Here is a 24,915-nt window from a genome sequence, read left to right on the forward strand (position 1 = left end):
AAAGGAGATCAGAAACGTGAGAAGGTAAGGAGATAGTTATTCTGGCTTATGGTATTTCTGTATTACATAAAGATACCTCTATTTTTATTATTATTATTTCTTTATTTCTCATTATTAAGTATTGCAATACACTATACAGTACTTTACAGAAATAAACCTCAAATAAATATCAGAAATTCTAAAGCTCATGCACGTCAACAATTTGAAGTAGGTACCTGAAAGAGGCTGCATGTGTCAATAAATGATTTAAGCTATCTTAACGTGAAGTTTGGTAGTTATATAATGACAAAACAGCTCAAAATGAGCTCTTGTCTTCTCTCTCTCTCTCTCTCTGTCAATATTGTAATTTTTAGAAGACAAAAGCCGAAAACAACCTTTGTCTTCTGAAATGTCAAAATATAAAATTAAAACGAGTCTTTAACGTTTAAAAAAATAAATATACAATGCAAGCCGCCAGCATCATTAAAAATTACTACTACACAATACAATGTTCGAAATTAATTAAAAATATACATGGTGTTTACAAAAAAGGATATTCAGTAATTTTTCCATACACAGTAATTTAATTTTTAAGTTAACTTTTGAGACAAGGAAAGTTATTAAAAGGATATTTTTATATAATATCATGTTATGCAGAGTAGTGCCTTGTTTTGTTAACACCATTTACTAGAAAAATACAATAATTACTTAATAATTATAAACAATACACGGGCATATCAGTTTTTATAGTGTTCTCTTCCTTTCTTTAAACTTATCAAAACTAAAGTGTTTTCCCTACTAATATACAGGGTGTCCCTGAAATGACTGTACAAAGCTTAATCACAAATTTCTCTCTCTAAGCAAACTTACCTATATCCAAAGTTGCTTAATTTTGCCGCTACAGGGCGTCAAAGTTCTCAAATTAATATCGTTTTTTCGATCGATCGATTTTTACGTAATTTAGAACCAAACATTACTCCCAAATCCCAAATCTCGTAAAATAATAAATTGTTTCGAAAAAGCACTTAGCACCCAGTAGCGGCAAAATTAAGCAATTTTGGATATAGGTAAGTCTGCCTAGATCGCCTTATTTTTAGCCAAGAAATTTGTGGTTAATCGTTGTACAGTCATTTCAGGGACACCCTGTATAACAAAATAAAAAACCTACAATAGAAGACATTGAAGATATAAAATAGAATAAATAATGTTTATAGACATCAATCTATTAGGTACTTAATTCATTTATATTTAAAATAAATTACACTTCCTACAAAAATAGAAAAGAATAAGGCCGGGTTTACCCAACTTCTTAGTTATAGTCGTAGCAATAAAATTAATTTTTGTCCATAACAACACATAGTGAACAAGTAACTTTATGTAACCAAGATATGCTGTTATGGACAAAAATCAAGTTGGAACATTCCGGCCTAAGCCACTCATTTAATTAAAGCACCTTCAAATTGAGAAAAACATCTAACGGTTAATATGGTGACATCAAAGACACTTAGAAGAAAAGTGAAATGGGTTTTTGTTGAGCACATTAAACCGTCTATAGAGATCTGACAAGATTTTCGATCAAAAATATGACAATATAGCACCTTTGACGTGAGCATCACCATTTTTATTAAAAGCAGTGAAGTTGTGCTAAGTCCATATGCGTTAAGCATCATTCACATAAACTTTATGGCTATTGCAACGGTAAGGTATGTGTACTGCTAAAGGTTAGGTACATTATAAACTAATGTACTGTTCATAGTTGTATACTGTGGAATTAATAACTTAATAGTAGTGCAAAACCTTTTTGTATTTGTTTGTGAATGTCTGTTCAGTTTGTACCTCATCAATCAAGAAGTGCATAAAGAAAAAATAGTCGTTGGTTACTATTATTAGTATGACGTTTATGTCTTGTGTTTCTGATATCCTAACCTGATTCATATTTTCTGATTTTAATTTTAAGTTTATTGTGAATGATGTCATTTGTATACTTCTTGCAGTGCACTTGCCATTAACAATAAGCACACTGCATGGTTGACTTGTGAATGTTACTTAAACCACAGCACTGTTCGTAGTTTGTGATTGGTTAAAAAAAGCAGCAAAAGCTGAAAGCTGCTTTTAACACACTACTTACTGTGCTGAGATTAACACAAATGCTGCACATGTGGACTTCTCTTTGTTTTTGATTCTTGACACTGACTTGTCATTAAGCAACATTTTTTTTTTTGGTTTTTGAGAAGTTAGATTCCAAGGAGTTACTACATATACAAGGTGATTCATAGTGCTGCCGTTTCTTAGACAGATGGCATATTACTCGCAAAAAACCATCAGTCAAGTAAGAGATTTGAAAATTAGTGAATATTGTCACTAGAGAATTAAGTGCTTTACCCCGCATCTTAATTTGTAATAATAACCAGGACAAATGTTATTATCATTTGCGCAACATAAGTACGTTACGCGATTAAGACCAAACGTAAACCACTGTAGGGCTCTGAAGAAGTCCATTATGCTCAATTACCTTTGTACTTATGTAATATCTATACGTATACCAATTATGATTAAATTAAAAGTTAACCGTATGTTATAAAACAGTTAACGTGATTTGACGACAAATATTTAACATTTAGGGGGTTGTAAGGATATTGATAAATTACTCTCCGTATGTCAGTGGAATAAATGACATACATTTTGAACAACACCAAGAAACTTTGGGTTTAGTAATCTCTAACAATGTTTGTCTAACAATTTCCGTTAGTTCGTACGTTTACCTACATACGTTTAGGCACCTTCCTAACCTTAAACTAGCCTTTTACAATGACGGTGCCAAGACTTTTCTATTTCAATCACTTTCATCTCTTTTTATGTTCGATGGATCAGGTTTTGACGAGCGTCAAAGATTCTGAAACAATATTTGATTTGAGTGACAGAATAAGCATCTCATATGCCGGAAAATACACTCACAAACATTAAGAAAACTTTTCTGTCCAAATTTGTATACCTATATTATATCTTATTAATAAAATTCAAGTAATGATTCAAACGTTGAGTAAAACAATAAGCAAATTATTATTTCGAAATGGATATCCAATGTAAAATCGCAATACTTGACTAGCGGCAATGCATTTTCCAACCACTGTTTGGCTTACTTTCTCTTATTTTAGTAGAATATCAAATCTAAACAGACCCCTACCTTTTTTTATTATTTATTACCTTATTAACCTTACCTACTTTATTCACTTACCTCTTCAATCTTGTCAACAAAAGTTTTCATAAAATCATACTCTGATTCAGGTTCCTCACCTGAAATTATTAGACTTAATACAATAAAGTATAAGCTCCTTCTCTACTTACTTATTTCCTGTTTTATCACTGGCATTTCAAGAAAATCCTCTTGAGGTTCGGCCTTTGGGTCGCTCAAAGGTCTAAAAAATTTTTTTCGTTGAATTTTAAGAATAATGCTTCTTTGTTTTTACAGTAATGTTAATAACTGCTACCGCTGCTAATATACGGTAAATAAATAAAGTTTACTTACACATGGTCGTTTTCATCCGGAAATTCTGACTTGATCACTACCTTGTTAGCGCTTTTAATCGGATCAAACATTGGCGGTCCAGTTGGAGCACTTTTGTCGTACGCTTCTTTCAACAAAGAGGTGCATGAAGCTGTTGTATTCAATACGTCAGATGGAGCACTTTCAGTTTGCTATAGAAAACAAACACCGCGTCATTTAGTTGCTATAATCGTAGTAAGAAAATGTTTCTATTTGCTTAATCGAATGCAGAAACCAGTAATTCAAAATTCGGGTGTAAGTAAGGGAAATTGAGACTAAAAAATAGAAAAGTTGTTAAATTGGAGTAAGATTATCCAATTTAGAGTTGCAATAACATGTTGCATTAAGATTTGCGGAGATACTTAAAACAAACTCTTTAATTAGATAATTAAAAATGTTTATTTGTTGTTATTGTGTGTTTGCAGAAATGTAACGTTAGGTTGTGTGAAAAAATATGTTACCCAACCTATTTTGCCATAGTTTCAAGACACACTTGTCTACACTGCTAATTTCTGTACTACTAAACTGCTGATCCTAATCTTTTCATAACTATGCCATGTCATCCATGAATTTTTGTCATTTTGCCCCTCGTATATTTTACGCTTCAAGATTTCTTGTCATTTTATTAAACAGGAAAGTTCCATGGATAAATTATTAATTTAAAAAAACAGATTCATCTAACTAAAGACCAAAATCGCTTACTATATGGATCTTATTGTAATTTCAAATTCATATTTTATGCCATATTTTCCATCATCCAATTTTACAGTCAAAGTGTTAATTTGAATATGTACATCTCATTTAGCATTTACTCATCACAAAGCAAAATAAAGACCAAAACTGCCTATCATCAATCTTAAATGATATGCAAATCCCTTTAACATGCCAGTAAGTTTCATACCAGTTTCCACTTCACATACATCAAATTTCTTCTGCAGTGCTTCTTTGCAAACAGCACTGCATAAGGTAAACCACTAAGTTTCCTCTAGTAATATTATTGACTAAACCAACCAAATGTTCTAAGTAAATATAGTTTAAAATTGCATAACATGAACTCAAATTTTGGATAAGTTTATGAATAATACGTTTATTTTAATTGTATCCGCATCTTCCACCATTTTTGAGATCCTTATTCTTACACACGAATTTATGACACCCTGTATTACCTACAGGGAGCAAAGTTTTCAATTTTAGAACAATATAACACCAAATATGTCAGTGCTATTTTTGCCATCAAGGTATCAGTTTTTATTAATTATTAAGCTTTCAATTAATTAAGCTTTCTGTTCTGGCATTAATTATATTCAATTTGTTTACACAACTTTAATAGATTGCAACGGTTGGCGGTTAAAACAATTAGAAAATCAACAGGACTTTAAATTGTCTTTTTAAACTTTTGCATTTTTATTAGCTGCATATTTTTCGTAAAAAAAGCAATTTGTAAAAGAAAACTGAACTGAACTGAACGAAATTTTCATACCCGTATGTAACATAAAATAAGCTATTCAATTTTTTCTGCATTTACATACCTGCTCTCCTTCTGTTGCTTTTGTTTCTTTGCGATTAACCTGAACGCTTTTTGCATCTCCCGGTAAACCTGCAGGCAGAAAATGAAGCGACTCAATCAGTAAGAAGAATAAGTTACACAACTAGTAAAAAAGACACTCACCAACTGTTCCATGCAATCTTCTGAACCTGACAATTAAACTTTTACTGTACATTTCCGTAGAGTGGGTAGTCTGAAATGCTTCAATTGCATCATCTACGCTGCGAAATCCCACGAAAGCGTACCGGGTGTACTTCATTTTTTTAGCAAAACCAATATCAATTCTTTTGTGTTTTGGAAATGCCTTAACCACATCGTCGACGGTCACCTTTAAATTCGCTGTCAATATTGACACTTAGAGCAAATTGCTAAAAATACCTCTTGAGCTAAATTTCCTACATAGAGTGTCAACGGATCAATATCTTCCGGACCTTTGACCGACTCCTCGTCTTTTGTGTTTTTCGGTTCAGCGCACAAATATCCCAGGCCAAATTTAGTTTTGTTCAGGGTTTCAATTACTTCTTTAATACGTGAAGAATCCTACGTCAAAGCCAGTTACAATTTGTGATACAACATTGAAATAAAACACATTCTTACAGATAATGTGACAAAGCAGAATCGGGGTGTTGAAGGTTGCTGAAAATGGACACTTTCAATCAAAGGACTGAACGAGCTCACAATGTCCCGATTTAATTCCAAATCCGGAAATTTAATTATCAATGATGGGTTCTTGTGTAGTTTGTTATATTCGCGTTCAACTGCCAAGGCGCGTTCGGCGTCCTCTGTTGTCCATTCTTTTCTTGCTGGCAAATTTTGTGACAAAGGTTTTTTCTTCTTTTTTGTCAGCTTTCTTGGGCCATCATAATCGTTCTAAAATTAAATACTGACATTGATAGGTTGAAAAGTAGTGCCATTTTGTAAAAAAAAACACAAAAAATATATACAGAGCATATTAACAATAACATTTTTTATCAGTAACTAAGGACCAGTACTTTCACTTCAAAATAATGTTATTTTAAGGATAATTTCTATAAAAACGCTACTATTGGTCAATTCTGTAATTGCTATCAAAATTATAATAATTCAATGTGATTGGTGCCCCAAAGTTTAATGAAAGGAATGATAATTCACTCACAATTCACAATTCTTTCAATAAGTTGACATAACTGACAGTTTCTCTTTTCAATAGCCATCCTTACACCACCTTTTCCGCTTTCTTTTCATTGTTTTTATGTCTTAAGAATTAATGTACGTACGATTATTATAGTCTGTTGTCAGTGATTCATTCTGACTATTGGATCACATCCCTTATCTCATTTATAACATCATACTACCAGCTATTGTCAGTTTGACGGTTCAACTAATGTCATATTATTTCGACGTTTAATGAGTTGATGATAAATGGGCTTTCCAACAGTATATAAACGTTGATTGGTTGGTACTATGGCTTCTACAGAGTTAAAACTTAAAGGTTCCAAAAAGATTTCAATTACCAGAAACCTCTAGGACCATTTTGAAAGTTCCATAGACCTTTCAGTGCTATTGAGAACCTTCTAAAAAATGCCAGAGGCTTCTTCAACCGTCTTAGACCTTCCAAGAATTATTTTAAATTGGCAAAAGCTTCTAGACTCATTAAGAAAGTGCCAGCGATCTCTAAATGCTTCTGACAACCTTCTAAAAAGTGCCAGAGGCTTATACAAGTGTTCTAAACCTTGTATTGTTTAAACTTGCCAGAAGCACCTAAATATGACTGAAAAAAATTTGCCAGAAACTTCTAGAGTCATGTTGAAATTTGCCAGAGGCCTATACAAATGTCAGTCACTAAGGGGCCTTTGCACTGACATATTTAAAGCCACTCTAAGCTAAGTTTACATTTGACTGTGACATTTTGCACATAACCTGTGACAGTCAAACCATAATTTATCTTAAGTAGGATCTAATGCACCTTAAGGATCTAAGGTTTTAAGTCAATAGCAGCGTTTTCAAAGATGTTTGTCTCTTGTGACCCTATTTGACGTTTATTGTGGACAACAACGTTGCCACATAACTGAATGTTATTCCAAAGCCGTCGAATATTGGCTCCAAAGAACTGTATTCTATTAAATTATTGTGGGAAGCTTAGGTCTAATTAATAAACAATAACAAGGTTGGTCAACATGGCTTTCCAAAGCCCTTTCTTGTCTGATAATAATATGAATAAAACAGTATAACAATGAACCTATACATTAAAACCAAGAAGAAACACTGAACAGAACAACTCACCTCATTTGAACTATTTCTCTTTCTATTGACATTTGCATAATGGGCATTTCGTTTGTCATATCCACGATTATAATCTCCATGCTTGTGGTGCTGCTGGTAATTTCCATGTTTGCTGGTAGCATATTGTCCAGCCCCTGTACCAAATTATAATATTTACTGGGGTGGTCTGCTCATATGAACTATAAATTCATATTAATACCATATTTACATAACTACATAAAATAGCCAGGTATTAAAAAAAAAGTGGATTTTTGATGGATATTTCAGGAACAGTATTGAGTAAAGCATAAAAAAATGTTTTAATGAAAAATTTAATAAAAACAAAAAAAATCATACCTCTCATAAATAAACAAGAATTAAATACAATTATTATGTTGTATGGTAACAACGTACCTATAATTGGTGGTGGTGGAGTGGATGGCATTCCATAGTAGGGGTTATTCTGCATAGCATATCCCATCTGAGGAGGTGGTATAGAATCACCAACGGGTGAGGGCGGAGGTGGCATGCTAAAATTTCTTGAGCCCATTGCCATACCAGGAGATCCGTGCATGAATGGCATACCCATATTATTTTGACCAGCAAGCCTAAATTACATTTTTTTTATATAATTTATAATATCAGTCCACATGTGCGTAAATCACAAACCGCAAATTATGCTGCAATTTATGAAAATGCTGCACAGAGTGTGATGAGTCAGTCACAAAGTGAATTGGTTACATGACAATGATCACAGGAACAAGTGTTAAATGACATAACATTTTTTTTTCTCAGAGTCCAAATTTTTCAAACTTTAATCCATATTTTATCTGTTCAAATAACCTAGTTCTCCTCAGTGGGAATTGAAAAACTAACACCAGTAATGTAGAGCAATATCCCAATAAAAGTAAACAAGTGTGATTTGAAATGTCTAAAAAGTCAATCAGCATACATTTTTGTCAAAAACAGAGTATACCAAACCATAATTAGTGGACTTGATATTTTTTCACTTGGTTTTTGAAAACTGTACATCAGTTATGATTATTGCATCATTCTATACCTGTAATTGTTTAATTACTATTATACATACTTTAATAGCATATACACATTAAATGTAAAACTTTTAACACATTTTAATATAATAGCAGTTTTAAATAGTACAACCAGCATTTAACACTTTTTTTCCTTTTAGCAGTCATGTTAAACGTTCATTTGGTCATGTTTTTTTTATTAGTTTACTATTATTACTCTGAGGGCTATAATCCACAAAATATCATAAAAAGAAAAAATGATGCTCATAAGCCATTTTTTATTGAAATACTAATACACACATAAGTCTCTACTGATGTAAATACAGACACAAACCTACCTTGAATAGTTTGGTTGAATATTTGAACCTTGGTAGTAGGAAAACCTTGATGGATTATAGGAATCAGCCTTCCTAGGTGGTGGTGAATCTAATGAAAGAGAAAAAAAACAATTTCAAATGTTAGATCTTCATATAAAATAGATTTAAATACAAATAAACAATCCAATTTATTTTAATTAAACACAGATACAAATGCCAAGAATTAAGAGGTCCATGTTCACACAGTAGAGCTGTCAAATATTATATTATTTTAGTCTTCAGAAATTAGTTTAATAGAGTATAGAATTTACCTATAGACCACAGTAAAAGAACACTTTGTGTAATTTGCTTTGAAGGGTGATTTAAGAAAATAGGCTTACTAAACAGAACAACTGAATTAGTTTAAATTTGCACCTAAAGTCTCTTAATGTTTGCATAGAAATATTTCCATCTTTTTAAGGAAAACACCTTTTTTAATGATTTCTCAATTAAATCAACTAAAATGGACATTTTAAAGTTGTACATATTTCTTATCCAAATTTAATCTGCCTTAAAATCAATTCTTCATTTACCATACAATTATTTACATTTTGTATAAGAGCAACCACTACTTACTAAATTCTTCCTTAATAGATACATATTTAACGTTCCCACTGCCTTGTGGTGGTGGAGGCTGCTGAGCATCATTAGACTGAATAGGTTTCTGTAAATAAAAAAAAAACATATTTAATGAGTTATTTTTATATTCTAGTTCCTGAATTAAAGGATCATCTGACAAACCACAACTTACTTTACCTACACTAAACAGAAACCATATCAACAATGAGAATTATTAAAATGTAGTACACAAACAACTAGTAGAGTGGGTACTTCTGTAAGAATTCACATAATTTCTTTGTAAATTAGTGTATGACTAAACTGGACTCAAGTTTGCACATTTAGACATTTTTTTCTTTTAAAAAGGGTGAGGAACACATAGCCTTCTCCACAATAAGAGCCTTGCTCCACTGCAAAAAAATGGACTGCTATTTCCTGTTTTCATTTGTTTACACCAAATAGAGCCAATACTTTGTTTATGTTCAAGTGAGTGGGCCATAATTATGTACTAATCTAAACTCTTGTGACTGTTTGAATTATTTATAATGTTGGAAACCAAAGTGGAGTTATCCTAACCCTGACTCAAAAACTTTAAATGTACACATGCTGGAAACTCATGTTTCCAGTGGACCCATACCTTAAGGTGGTGAATAGAAGTAATTCTTAATACCTACCCTGTGCACCACTAATCATTTTTGACTGTGAATGTTAACATAGCATGCACTACAAAGAAAATTACACTCTAATCTTCAAAATGACTGTGCTTGCATATGCCCTAAATGATATTAACAACATTCCTACCTTTACTATGCTCCATAATCTATTAAACTTAGCAGAAGTACTTACAGAAAATCCTGGAGGTGGTAAACTAAAATTAGGGTTTGGTGGTTTAGAATCCATGTTAATAAGGGCTGAACTGAAGTCTAAGTAGCCTCAATTCCAGTGGATTCCTAAGGGTAAACTTTCTATAACTGTATTATTCAAAATCACCCCAACAAACACTATTATCAGTGATTGCAAGATAGTGAATCACTGGGGGCTCAAAGGATACTCCAATGTGTTGTGGTATAGATTCAAAATTTTCTTTTGATTGGAAAAGAAAACATTTGCTTCTCAGCGTTTAGTGATCATATTAAACCGAAATTCAGTGAATTTGTTGGTTCCTAGATAGCTTAAGATACTTTTCACTTTAATAATAATACTAAACACACCAACAACACAATCTAATCAGAAAATACACAAAACACAGGCAAAGTCTAAAGCAAATGACAAGTCAACAACAAACCCTAAAAAACTAATCTGATTGTTGTCACGTGGCACACTTAACTTTGCAATAGGTAATATCACGTGAATCCGCACAAGTTGCCGACCGATCAAGTCGATTACACATAATCGATTACGGGACGGACTACGTCAAAACAAAGAAGTGACAGTTGTCAAAAAGCAAATTACCAGCCGCTTTCGAAAACAGTTAAACAGAACAGAGTAAAATAAATTAATGATTAATGGCTCGTTAGAAGCAATAAAAACAATTCGGCTTGTTGATTTTTTCGTTCAAATCGGGTATTAAATTGATCGCCAATACATTCAATCACGTGATAACTGTCAAGTGTCAAAATGAAAGTGTCAGATGCTTTGCTTTGCGTTTCCGTTTCCGGTAGCATCAAGGGAAAAATAAAATAAAACTGCATTTTTTCTAATTTTTTTAAAAACTAATTTGGATAATAAAGTGAAAGCACACAAATTTAACACTTTACAAAACAAGCATACTTTTTTATTTTAGAAGCGGGTTGGTAGTTTGGCTCTTTGGTTAGCAAGAGAATACAAAAGAACAAATTTTTAGAGTCCTACCAATTAGAACCCTTCTACAATTAAAAGGGTATTAAAAATAGTCAGTATTGCAATAAGTTACACGATTTTAAATAACTAGAGCAAAGCAAAAAGCGCGGAGGTTAGCCCACTTAAAACCTGCGCGATATGCCGTGGCACAATCACATTTTGGGCGTGCGTTTTGATTCAACAGAGGCAGACGTAACGATGATCTCAGAACAGTCCGGTCGGGTACCTTTATATTGCTAAATCGGCCGAGGAATTTACAGTTTTTGATACAGTACACTGGAAAGTGTGCCGGCACTACTTTAAGCCGTCACAAGTGAAACACGTTTCTACAGTAAACACAAGACAGTGAATAGAAAACAGAAGTGAGAGTGAGTGCCTAGTGAAAATGAAAGAATATAACCAAGTTACCTTGCCAAATTATACCTATATCTTCAATTTCGAATCAGATTTTATTCATCAGAAAACGCGAACATGGATGCAAGACAATTGGACCTTGGGTTTTTACTATGTAGGTGTCTACATGATTTTAATTTTTGGTGGACAGTACCTAATGCAGAAAAGGCCAAGGTTTGAGTTGAGAGGAACTCTGTGCTTATGGAACACTCTACTTGCCACCTTTAGTATAATGGGTGCCTGCCGTACAGTTCCAGAGTTTATTTGTACCCTAACTCACCATGGGCTATACCACTCAGTGTGTGTGCCTTCATTTATTGAGCAAGATAAAGTGTCAGGCTTCTGGACATGGATGTTTGTGTTAAGCAAACTGCCTGAGTTAGGTGACACCATATTTATAGTGCTTAGAAAGCAGCCCCTGATCTTCCTGCATTGGTACCATCACATTACAGTGCTTTTGTATTCATGGTTCAGTTATACAGACTATACCTCAAGTGCCAGATGGTTTATTGTGATGAATTATTGTGTCCATTCACTTATGTACTCCTACTATGGTCTGAAAGCATGGGGGTATTCACCTCCTAGACAAGTAGCATTGGTTATAACGTCTTTGCAATTATTACAAATGGTTGTTGGGTGTGGAATTAATTTATGGGCACACCAATTATTGCAAAGAGGAATTGAATGCCACGTAACTCCTATCAATGTTAAGCTTTCCATTGCAATGTATTTCAGTTATTTTGTACTGTTTGCAAGATTTTTCTATAAAGCCTACATTAGCAAACAAGGCAATAGGAAGAGCAGCCCTCCAAATCCAGATTATCCATTAATGAAGTCCAAAGTTCAGTAATGGGACCTCTTAAGGTAACCAATGTGAGTACATTCCTTTTTAGAGACTTATTGATTGCATTTTTAAATGTGAGATTATATAAAGTTGTTTACCTATGAAAGCAGGATGCAATATTTTCCTACAACAGTTTTCCATGTTACATTGAAATTTATTTATTAATAGGTGTGATGTCCTAAATTCTTTAAGCTTCTGTTGTGAAACGTTTTTTACTCTGCAGTCACTTTCTTTTTATTTATTATTAGTGGTCATATAACCAAAAAGCAAAAGTTTGTAGTGAGAACATTTACCAAATGCTAAGCAAAGCAAATCAAGACTAATTTTAGTCGGATTATGTAAGTGAGGTAATCTTGAAGCTGATCAACTGCAACCTAAACATGGTGATGTGTAACACTTAGGCAAGTGGTAGTGTTTGGATTTTCTTTTATTGTGTTGTAAAGAAAATACTACTATTTGTAATTTTAATGGATCTCTACAAATTATGGCATATTCTACTTATTTGTAATATTTATTGTTTGAGCATAAAAATTGCTAGAAAAACATAAATCCACAATAATGCATATTGTTCAGCTAATTATATTAACTTGATTTTTTTAAATCCTCAATAAGATCAATGCTATCTATGCCTTTCAGTTTCTGTGGTAAAAGTCAATGTTTTCCGCATCACTTAAAAATAAATCCCCTAAAATTTTGATATAATTATTGGCCTTCTCTCAAAAGAACATACTATCTAGTATGTAATGATCCTTTAAGATTATTTGTTGTTTTTAAGAGCATTGCAATTAGGTGAAGCTTTAAAAGTGTTCCTTATTAGATATTAGACGTTTTGTGGCCTTAAAAAACTTAGATTTTATAACCTCTCTTAGTCTGTTTCTGTTTGTCCCTTAAATGCTATGGATCAAAATTGTGCACTCACTGTTGTGCTGAATAAATGGAGGAACTCAGCGATTAGTTACAAATGCAACTTTTGTTGCTTATTTTCTTATTTGTGTTGAGGATTTATGATAATTTCACATTATGTTTAAAGAGCAGATGTCTATAAAACTTTTAGACATTTAACTAAAACCAAAAGTAAAGCAATAGAGAGAGAGAAACTTCAAGTGAAAACTTTATAATGGTTATACATTACATCCATCATTAGAGTTATACACAAAAGAAACAAGATTGTAACCAAAATAACAGTTTTTCAATTTCAGATTTTATCATATTTTTCCTGTTTGGTTGTCAGTGGAGAAAAAACCTGAAACTTACCTTCACATTTTACATGAACTGAAAGTTTACTTCAGGTCAGTATACTATGTGATAAAATCAGTGTCAGGTTTTCTATTAAGCATATCATTCAAGGCAGTTTTAAGTAGGCAAGGTCATGAACGAGTTAAAATATTTATAAACAAAAGGAATTAATGTTTTTGATTAATTTTATGTAATGCATGACCTATTTAAAATGTTTATAAATAAAGAACTGTTATGGTTTACTGTTATCAGTTTGTATGGACGCTCTTACCTAGTTAAGTTTTGATGAAATATTTACCTAAAACTAAAACCTTGTTGATATTTTAAACACCTGAGTTAACAATTCATATCTTACAGTTATCAGCATTTTTTTAACATTAAATAAACCAGGAATATTGTTAAATATTGAATTTGATTAATCTTCTGGTGGCACTGCACACAGTATCAACTTTCTTTTTTTCATCATCATCAATGAATAATCGGAAATCGTTAGGTAATAACCAAGAACCAATTATTTATTTAATTCAAAAGTCAGACCCATTAATCATCTGGGTTATTTTGATCCAAGTTTGGGAAACATTATTAATTTTACAGTTGCTAGATGACTTTGCTGCTAATTTGGTATATGTTTTCACACAAATTAAAATTACTGTACTGTTGCTTCCTTAATGAACTTCCTTTTAAATTCATTGTAGTAGTTCCGGTAAACTGTCTTTTCCTGTTGGTAATAATTTGTACTACTCTCTCTAATATTTGAAAAAAAAAGATTACAATGTTATTGCATGAAAATTGCTAAAATTGACGCACACGTTTCTGAGTAGTTGTTAATATATAACATTATTGATACCAGTGACTCACTTTGTATATAGTTGTAATTTTCTTGCTTTGTGAGCGTTTTTTTTTTAGTTTTACTAAGTTAAAATTGGATTACGGCACATTATTTATATTGAATGTAGTATTACTTTTCAAAACAATAAAGATTTTACTTAACTTTCTATTTATATATTGGAAATGGTTTTGTTATGGTGTTATATTTATGTTTACTTGCGGACTAGTCACTAGTTGTTAAAATGTGTTAGCTTATGTTTTACCTGTAACACCTTTTAGTTCTGTTATTATTAAGTATAATCTCATTCCTTATTTTTCCAGTCATCCAAACAACATTGAATGCCAAATGTTACTTTTATTTTAACGTTACATTGAACTGCGACCTGCATAACATGTGCAAATCTCACACCAAATTACAATAGCCTAGACTAAGTAGGGTATGTAAAATTGAAAGTTATTACATTGTTGGTAGATGTATTTATTAATGCGATCACGACTTGCTTTAATTAAATATTTGGATAGAAGAAAGTTACCATTGTTAATAAGAATTGCTTTTATAAGGTTTGGTGGAACGTTCTGGCACAAATCTCAATTTAAAAAAAAATGCCAAATGTATACAACCATAATTACATTATTTTTGTAATAATATTTAAATAATAAACAAGTTAAAAATGTTTTTAGTGGTGGTTCGGTCAACTTGCATCTAGAAGTAGTTTTCCAAATTACTGCTTGTAATGAATTAATTGATAATGTATTCCTAAAAGCTTGTTTATTGATAGCAACTGGTGGAATTATGTAGAAAACAAAGTTTTAATGGTTTGTTCCTTAAAATTTAAAAATAATCACGTACCCGGCCATAGACATTAATAATTATTTTCTTCTGTTGTATTTGCATCTGCACAACCTTTATGGTATATTTTTACTGGACAATTTGTGAACATCATTATAATACATAGTTCATTTGAAAACATTCCATAGTCATGTACCACACATTTTATTTTTGTAACATTACGTTGGCCTCTGCTAGTTCATACGAAATAAGTAGGTGTGTTTTCGAGTACCGATAATTTTACAGTACTGTATTTGCCGATATTTTATCCAAATAATAATCACATGGTCTGCCGCACTCAATAGGTCTGTTCGCAGAGAGAATCTCCAACTAGTAACCAGAGAAATAGGTACATCCATTGGCCACAAGTCAGAAAACGTCATAGTCACCTGAGCATTCAACCAATGAAACTTGACATTTACTGTTTCTGAGTTAGAAACCAGTCAGGGATTGTCTCTGCGAACAGACCTAATAATCGCCCAAATCCTTTGGATGGATTTCAATTAGATAACCACTTAATTGTTTTATGGCATTGTGTGATTTTTATGTATAAATCAGAATTGAACAAAATAATGTTTTTAATGTTCTGCCAACAACATTTTTATTTTTATTTTAGTGATGTACTTAAATTTACAAAGCAAAAATTAAAGCTTTTGTTCTGACTGTATTTTGTTTTATTGCCTTCACAACCAAAACACTTAAGTTGAAGAAAATAATGGTATTTTGTAAATAAACGAAAATTGTTATGCTAGAACTATTACATCACTTTTTAACATTAAATGATAATTAATGTTGAAGATAGAACTCTTCAACATTTTGACTATTACAACAATACTAATCTGCAGATTGCTGATAAAAGTATAGTTATAAGAAGAATACAACTACCAACTTACATCGTAGAAGAAAAAATCATCAATGTCAATCCCAGATTTATTTGATAGAGAAATAAACCATCAATTTAGGAAGGGAAGATGGATTGACCGTTTCCTTCCGCAAGTGTCTCGTTTGATTGCAATTCAGAAAAGGTCTGTCCAAAGCTTTTTCAATCTAAATTGGATTTTTATCAAACACTGGACTGATTTGTTGGACGGTCAAACAATATAAACACGGACAATTTGGTGTTTTTCCGTAGAGAACATTGTTTTCAAAATTATTGTTGCGTTTCCGCTGTTTACCAGTTAATTAGACTCGGTTCTTTACAAAAATTGGTTATTACGTGGTTTATGCATGGTACACATATTAATAATAATTGTTGTGAATATTATGCTTATTGATATGTAACTCACTTTCTTTTCAGTACTCTCAAGTATACTTTCTTTTCTTTTACAAACACGTATAATTAACGTTACTTGTGCATTTAAAATCAATTCTGTTACATATACCATTACGTAAAACTCTTGTAAAGGCCTCTGACACTTTTAAGAAGGTTTTCAGTAACATTAAGAGGTCTATATCTAACCTTCAAAATGGTCCTACAGGCTTCTGACAAATTAAAACAGTTATGGGAAGGTTAAAAACACTTGTGGAGGGCTTTGGCCCTTTTTAGAAGGTTCTCAGTGGCATTTGAAGTCTAAAGAATTTTCAAAATGATCTTAAATGTCCCATCAATCATATTATAAAACACATACTCTTATTTGATCTTTGTCTAATCAAATGAGATAAAAGAGCACTAACATTTCAAATTATTATAAGGTCCAAAATGCAATTTTTTGATGACAACCAGAAAGAATTACCTGTAATTGGTTTATTTCATATCTCACAGTTAGGATTAGATCATAAGACTGTAATTCCAGATTCTTTCAGCCATCAGTGGCAATTATCTTTTCTAATTAACTAATATCTATGTTGGACTAGAAAAAAATTGTTGGAACGCTAATTTGAAACCCTTCCAGAATGTCTACCCGGATTATTGAATTAAATTATGAGACAATTCAGCTTCCTACACCCCACTGATTTCAATTTGCGTTATTTGGCTCAACTGGAATAGATAATAGATAGAACAGTCTGCGTTTAATGCAGATAAAACTAGGAGAGGCCGGTTTTAATAGGGTCGACCTTAAATAATTGAATAAATTTATTAAAACACCCGGATGCAGTAATCCAGCATTATTTTAAATGTCTCTTGCAACAAAACGTAAATATCCAGTTGACTTAAACTAGGTCAAAACGTTTGAGTTATTGATTTAAAAAAAAAGTTTTCCCTTAATTGTACAGAGTGATATTCGAGATATTTTGAAACAAAACTGTCCAATTTATAATTATTAAAAATCTAATGGCCCAAGTTACTACAACGTACAGTAGAATTAATTACTGCTAATACTAAGAAAAATATTTGATTGATTTCACGATTTACATCAAAAACACTTTGAAATACCTTTTTTTATTGCTTTACTAATGATAAATATAAATATGCAATATTTAGTAACAATACCTATACTTCTTCAGAAAATCGAAATTAGAAAGCTGATGATAAACTGTTTTTTATAAGTTTTATGTAGTAAATCAACATTTAAAGTGTTCTTTGCATTTATTATCTTTCTATGATTTGATCACACGAAATAAACGAATACGAATGTAGAATTGGAAGACATGGAAACAAAAAGGTTTGTTAACCAAATAGTAAAAGGATAAGAATAAAATTACGCTTGAATAAGTTATCAGATAATGATATCAATAAGGACTTTTTTGAACCTAAAATTCATTAAATAAAATTAGTTAAATTGACAACAGATATCAGAACAATTAATCATATGAATTGTAAAAGGGAACAAATCAAAGAAATACAGAAACATGTTGAAATCACAGAAACGAAAAAAAGGAAAGACATATACTCCTAATTTTGAATGAAAATTAGAGAGGTAATTTTCAGATATTGAACAGGAAAGAAAACAAAACAAATTTTCTGTTGAAAAGCTTACTCTAAAAATTTGTTTAAGGCTGAAAGCATGGAAGAAGAATATTGTGCATATTTCGCTAATTGGAAAAACAAATTTGATTTACAATATGTCACAATAGGTAGGCTAAATTTAATCTTCACTAGATATCGAATAGTCAGATAATTATGATGCATGCTATTTTGATAAGACGTAACATAGTAAACATACAGTTTATTATAATACTTTGAAATTGTGAAAAATCTTTGAAACTAACTGCAAGATTTGTATGAAACTGTTATTCAAAATACAAATTGAACTACCTACTACTATGGGGTTATCATCCTTTTTTTGGCAGAATTACCAAATAAATCATTTTTCTATTATGAAAATCCTTCATTTTAACTTATCTTAATTATCTTTAACTACTCAGTTATCGTTGTTGTCATAATTTATGACAATTATATCGAACAACTTGACTTTTAAGCATTCATACATCTATGCACTTAAAAAGCTATCAATGACTGCTATTAAGCCACACAAAAACATGTAATTTCCTGCAGTTATTACAATATTTTCATATTTTTATAATTATTAAATGATAATATACTCGTACATTGCATATAAGTATATTATTTAAATATTGTGTAACTTTAGAGTGTTTGATAATAATTTTTCCATACTGGGTGGTGCAATATGCAAGTTGTTTTGGCCTTTTGACAGACACATTTGTTAAAGATGATTTGCAATCTAATGCTTATAATAAGTTGTATGCAGAACCGTAACAACAAGAAATGTGATTAAATTACAATTATCAATAATTTTAAAATTAGTTCTGAAAGTAGTTGAACTTACAACTCGCTAAACTGATCTTAATACTTACATTAGTTTAGTAAATTTGTCTTTTAAAAGTGAACATAATATAGTTTCATATTTTCTCTGCTATTTAGAGCAATAAATCTCTCTACTAACTGTTGTAATATTACTATTATATTCGACTTTACAATACATTCTCTTTAAATACTTACACTTACACAATTTTCAAATTGCAATCTACTATAAAATAGCGTTTTGTCTACAACAATCATTGTCACTGTAAAGGTTATTGTTATTGCTAGCAGTTTGAGTACTTTTTTTGTGATTAACTCATCGTTACGCTAATTAACTTTCCGTTAATTGCTGCATTGTTTCTGTTAAGGATATATTTTTTTAAAATTATTCGGCAAAAGAATTACTTCCAGCAGATAGTTTACAACAAAATAGTGAACCAAACTAGTATTAAGTTTGAGCAATTACATAATAAGTTAATTATTTCTGCCAAGATATTAATATAGACATGTGGTTCGATAGGTGAAAGTTAAAGAAATTTACAACAGGTTTCAAGCAACTAAGAATACCTATATTGACAATAATTTAAATATAGATACAGCAATTAACAAAAAGCTGTCAAAGATTGAGTTTGTTGTCAGCAAAATAGTAAATTATCCAACGAGGTGCTATTTTTACCATTGGAAATTCTCATAGCTATTTTTAATTATTAATATATTGTACATAATTTGTTCAGACTAGTTTCTAATGCCAAATATTTATAATAGTTATAGCAATTGCCAGAAGATTTAATACAAATTACAAATAGCAGCAATTTGTCAAATTTACACTTCTATCCAAAACTCATTTGAATATTTAGAAAATAATTTTTTGCGTGTGAAAATTGTTTTCCAAATAAGACTTACAGTCATTAACCCACATTTTTGTTTAATAGGGTACTAATAAACTATTAATTAAATTCTCAGGATTTGCAGATGTGTTATACTAGTGTAAGTTTCGTCATGATCGGTTCATCAGGAAAGGAGATCCACCATGATAATTTCCATGTTGATGTTATGATGTAGATATGAATACGTTAATGGTAATGGTAATGGTAGGTGTGGATGGTGACTGATATACTGCGACCTGATTAGATCTATTGCACCCCATCTTCTTCTGCTATCTCAAGGTTTCCTTGTTCATAGCAGCCCCTCAAGATTTAGTTCCTTTAAGAATTTCAGGATCTTGAGTGGGTCTGTTCGAAGTATTTCTTCCACAGGCAGCTGGGGTAATCCCAGTGTGTCCCAATCTTCTGTGGCGTACATAATAACACTCCAGCAATATGTGGTGGGGTGTTTCTGGTTCTTCTCCGCAAATCCTGCAGGTACTGTCCTCTTCTAGGCCTAGCTTCCTTATGTGTTCTCTGAGTCGACAATAGAAACCCCGTTAATGCCTTGAGACTAATTTTGCTGATGGAAGTCCTTGCCAGGGCGTTGCTCTCAGTTCTTCTTCAGCTTTATTAAGTACTTCCTGGACATATGCTTTTCCAAGGCCGCAGAATGGTTCTGGCCCGATCAGTGGCGCTGATGCTCCTTTTCGTGCCAGAGTATCTGCTTGTTCGTTATCCTCTACTCCGACGTGCCCCGGAACCCAGAGGAGGGTTACCTTGTTGTTCCTTCCTAGATCATTGAGCTTTCCTAGGCACTCCAGAACCATCATCGAGTTGATGTTAGATGAGCTCAACGTTTTGATGGCTGCTTGGCTATTGGAAAGAATCGCAATTTCCTTGTTCCGGTATTTCCTGTCGAGCAAAAAAATTACAAACTAAATTCTTTCAAAATCTCCGAAAGGATCTGCAGTTGTCCTACCTTCTATTGCAATGTTCGACATGCAATTTCATCTTTGAAATGCAATTATACGTTAAAATTGCACCAAACAAATAAAACAGCAGATAACCCTTAAAGGTATTTAATTTTGTTATTTTTGCAATAATTAGAAAAAATTGAACGACAATGTCAACTTCACAGCTGTTTCCTACAATAATTGAACAAAACGGGTTTTCATATTTTTATCAAACATCAGCACACACAGGTGGGTCAGTAGGTCATATCTGCTGGACAATAGGCAAGATTTAATTTTTTTTTAAATATATGCTTTTACCTGCTTATTACAATATGTTGAAACAACCTAAACGTCACGTTAAACCACACAAAACAGAAGCTCAATCGTTTCTGAATATTTTTAAAGAATTAATTTTTAAATTTAAATTTTGACTTGCTGTAAAAAAAAATAGTCTAAAACTGTGTTATACATAATGACACACTTGGATGAGGCCAACCATGTGATTACTGTCACAAATTACAACCATCATACAATTTAGTGAATAAAATTGAATATCCAAAAAAAATAGTAGGAATCCATGTAATATTTAATTGTATAAGTCAATTAACCAAGTTAATTACATATGTTTTACGTGTCGTATGAACGTTTTAACATAACAATAAATAATGCTATTTGAATTTATTTTAAATGGTTTCTTTATTGCTTTTTAGAATTACTTGATAAGATACGCATTGCGGCAATAAATCTGTTTTTAATTCAATACTGTAATTTATAGTATATTGTAATATCCATAAATCGTGGTCCAATCACATTTTACATCAATATAGTTGTTATTATGAGCTTGGACGTCAATAGTAGTTAATTAAATCGTTACGTAGATGCATCGTGTTAAGGTAGTAAATATAAAAGTATGGAAAATTTGTAATTATCTAGCAAATCGATTGACAATGGCATCAATCGCTTTCTACACGATCAATTATGGAGATGCATCGAATGACTACGAATGAAGATTTTACTGACTAATGTCAATGGACCACTGTGTAAATTATGTTGTTTTGAATTTAGTAGACTCTTACATTAATAAATTTGTGAAAACTATGTGAAAAAAGTTTCAATAAGAGTTTTGTACTAAGTCTAGTAACTTTTCTGCAAGCAAAAACTCCTACGTCACAAGGCACGTCCCGTCGTCTAGAGTTCCTACTCAGCGAATTCGCGACCGGTCCAATTTTAATATTATTGTCAGAGGACTGTACAAGTGTCCTAAATCTTAGAAAATTTGTTTATAAGGGCCAGAAGCCTCTAAATACCATCGAAAACCTAAAAATTGTCAGAGGACTGTACAAGAGTCCTAAACTTGTTTAAAATGGACAGAAGCTTCTAAATATTTTATTTTTTTGAGCACTTTAATTAATGTTTCCATGTGTGCTCTTATAGAAATTGTGCATTTTGACACCATTTAGTATTGACAAACCATTTTCCCCTCAATAAAAAATTGAGAAACAAGCAAAGGGAAAATAAACAATCACACTAAAACAGACCAATACCACAAGCGCCGAACTGAAACGTGCCTCGTGACGTCTACCGAAATTTGTCGTTTTGGTGCGATTGGTTTACGTTTAAACTTTAATTGCTGATCAATTTGTTATACATTGCCAGACATGGAAAAAACTTTGCAGCTGTTTTTCATATGTACCTAATTAATTAATTTAATGACATAAAAAAACTAAATTTACACATCTAAAAAAATACTGTAGACGGGAACTTAACTTTTACGTGTATGTACAACAGTTTGCCATTATACTAAATTAATGATTAATTTGTCTGGTGTTTCACATTTATATTGTTTTTCAATTTTTTCAGTTTTACTATCATTAATATACTGGCAAACAAAGAAAAAAGCTGAATTTCATAAATAAGAAAAATTCATACTGTAAATGACCTAAATAACTTCGTCTATACTTTATTTAAAAGAATAATCAATGTAATTTGTAATTATTTATGTAGTGCAAGAAAAAATTTGGTTATCAATGTTAATAACTGTATAATTGGATGCGCAATTTAATATTATTTAAATGTAATAAAGCATAGAACGTCCAGTATAACTGTAGTTGCACGTTATCATTATATAATGGAGCGATAAAAACAGTATTTTTCAATCAAATATCACCATAATTAAGGCACACAAAAATAAAAACAAATTCGGTATTTACGCATACAATTGCGTACGTACCTCAATTAAGAAAAAAAAATTACCAAACAATTTATTATCACTTATACAAATTATGTCATTGCAAACAAGTAGCGGCGGTAATTCGATTGCACGTATTTTTTTATTTGGATCAATGCGTTCCATTTGATTCTCATAATTAGTTAATTGTTATGACATTAAAGAAAACGTTTATTTTATCAAGCTTTGTTCGCACCATTCCATGGTACACCACTTCTAGCCTATCGCCTTCAGTTTATCTATATTGTAACGTTTAGTTGCAATAGCAAACCTCGTTAATCGTGACAAATTAAATAATTATGTAAACATTTATTAATGTATACATAACAATGTTTGTAATTACTGGTGCATATTGTTACAAGCTGCGAAATATAAAAGTGATAATCTCTAATAAATGATTTTATTATTTCAAGTCAAAATAAACCGTTAAAGCTTTGTAAATGGTTATATAGAATAGGAAAAAGCTTGTGAGGAAGAGGAAATCGTCAACCACAATCTAAAAAGAAAAGAAACAAATAAATCTGTTTAAAAGTCTATTAGGTATAACGTAGTCTTGTGGGTTAACTTCCAAATGGTTAGAAATTGACTTTTAAAAGATATTACAGACTTAAGAGCCATTTACAATTGCCAGAAGTTTCCAAAAATCATTGTACACGAGCTTCTGAAAAGGTCTTTTCCGCCATCCAGAATTGCCAGATGAGTCATTTTGGGGTTGTAAGCCTAAATGAAGCCATTTACAATTGCCAGAAGACTCTGAAAAGTTTTTTGATCATTTAGAATTGCCAGATGTCTCATTCACACTAGCCAAAAGTCTGTAAGAATCTTTTTGCAGTTGTCAGAAGTTTAGAGAAGCCGTTTTTACAATTCTCAGAAGCCTCTAAGAATCATTTTTAGAACTGTCAGATGCACAGAGAAGCCATTACAATTGTCAGATGGTTCTAAACGTTTTTTCAACAACTAAAAATTTCCAGAAGCCTCTAAGAATATTTTTGCCACTGTCAGAAGTCTAGGAAAACCATTTTCAATTGCCAGATGCCTTAAAGAATCATTTTGCAACTGTCAGAAGCTTAGAGAGGCCACTTACAATTACCAGAGATTTCTGAAACGTTTTTTCAGCCATTAAGAATTGCCAGAATCCTCTGAGAATAATTTTGCAACTGTCAGAAATCTAGGGAAGCCATTTACAATTGCCAGATGCCTCTGAAATATTGTTTTAGTCATTTGCATTTGCCAGAAGTCTCTAAGAATTATTTTGCAACTGTCAGAATAAGTTTTTGTAATTGCCAGAAGCTTCTGAAGCGTTCTATATTCATCAGAATTGCCAGAAGTCTCTAAGAATCATTTTGCAGTTGTCAGAAGCTTAGAGAAGCCATTTGCAATTGTCAGATTCCTTTGAAACATTGTTTTAGTTATACACATTTGCCAGATGCCAACTCTCTAAGAATGTTGTTAGCTTGGAGAGATGGAAATATTTAGCTGATTTCACAGGATAATAATTCTTTGTTCAATTTTTACAGTTCGCTCTATAGGAAAGCTATATCTTTATCTGGTAGTTGAAAAATTATTCTGAATCTGACTGATCCAGCTTGGCATTTTTTAAAATAACTACCACTTTCAATGGGACAGTCACGTTAGTGCAGCCTGTTACTACCAATTTATTAAAGTCATTGATCAACGTTCACGTTGTTATTACTTTAACATTTTTTTACAGAGTGTTTGTGATAAAAATTGCATCGAAATAATATTCCGCACACAAAACCAAACTACATAATTGCAAGTGGAATTCGGTTACCCATCAACATGTAAATTAAATTCTAGAAAATACAATGAAAATTGTTTTCGATTGGGAAGGCTTTTATGTGTTATTACGCAAAACCAACATTTTTTACATAAAATATTCCAAAAACGTCATTGTCTGCCGTATTAAGAGTACAAGGTGTCC

The 24,915-nt window shown here is 31.8% G+C and overlaps 2 protein-coding genes across 2 annotated transcripts; one reads left to right on the forward strand and one right to left on the reverse strand.

Annotated features, from left to right (window-relative positions):
* Positions 1-81: 81 nt before the first annotated feature.
* On the reverse strand, positions 82-11,128 carry Pof (RNA binding domain-containing protein painting of fourth). The gene is made up of 13 exons (XM_081987369.1): positions 10,102-11,128; positions 9,274-9,361; positions 8,680-8,767; positions 7,725-7,918; positions 7,332-7,465; positions 5,667-5,939; positions 5,448-5,609; positions 5,193-5,397; positions 5,053-5,120; positions 3,506-3,675; positions 3,325-3,395; positions 3,215-3,273; positions 82-2,872 (listed from the first exon to the last, which is right to left on the reverse strand). Exons 1-13 carry the CDS (start codon positions 10,153-10,155, stop codon positions 2,864-2,866), a joined length of 1,575 nt encoding a protein of 524 aa, XP_081843495.1. The 5' UTR covers positions 10,156-11,128; the 3' UTR covers positions 82-2,863.
* Positions 11,129-11,282: 154 nt separating this feature from the next.
* Baldspot (elongation of very long chain fatty acids protein baldspot) lies at positions 11,283-15,887 on the forward strand. The gene has a single exon (XM_081987373.1). The coding sequence runs from the start codon at positions 11,480-11,482 to the stop codon at positions 12,335-12,337; it is 858 nt and encodes a 285-aa protein (XP_081843499.1). The 5' UTR covers positions 11,283-11,479; the 3' UTR covers positions 12,338-15,887.
* Positions 15,888-24,915: the final 9,028 nt, after the last annotated feature.

Source organism: Ips typographus, linkage group LG9, assembly GCF_016097725.1.
Source record: "Ips typographus isolate SLU linkage group LG9, UJ_Ityp_2.0, whole genome shotgun sequence".
Taxonomy (NCBI): Eukaryota; Metazoa; Arthropoda; class Insecta; order Coleoptera; family Curculionidae; genus Ips; species Ips typographus.

What these genes read in the sequence shown, in the direction of transcription:
- Pof (XM_081987369.1), bottom strand. Translation starts at nt 10,155, where the DNA reads ATGGATTCTAAACCACCAAACCCTAATTTTAGTTTACCACCTCCAGGA. An exon ending in ATTCAACCAAACTATTCAAG is followed by an intron (nt 7,919 to 8,679) that starts GTAGGTTTGTGT and finishes AATGTAATTTAG; the next exon opens with GCTTGCTGGTCAAAATAATA. An exon ending in AAGATTGCATGGAACAGTTG is followed by an intron (nt 5,121 to 5,192) that starts GTGAGTGTCTTT and finishes TTCTGCCTGCAG; the next exon opens with GTTTACCGGGAGATGCAAAA.
- Baldspot (XM_081987373.1), top strand. Translation starts at nt 11,480, where the DNA reads ATGAAAGAATATAACCAAGTTACCTTGCCAAATTATACCTATATCTTC.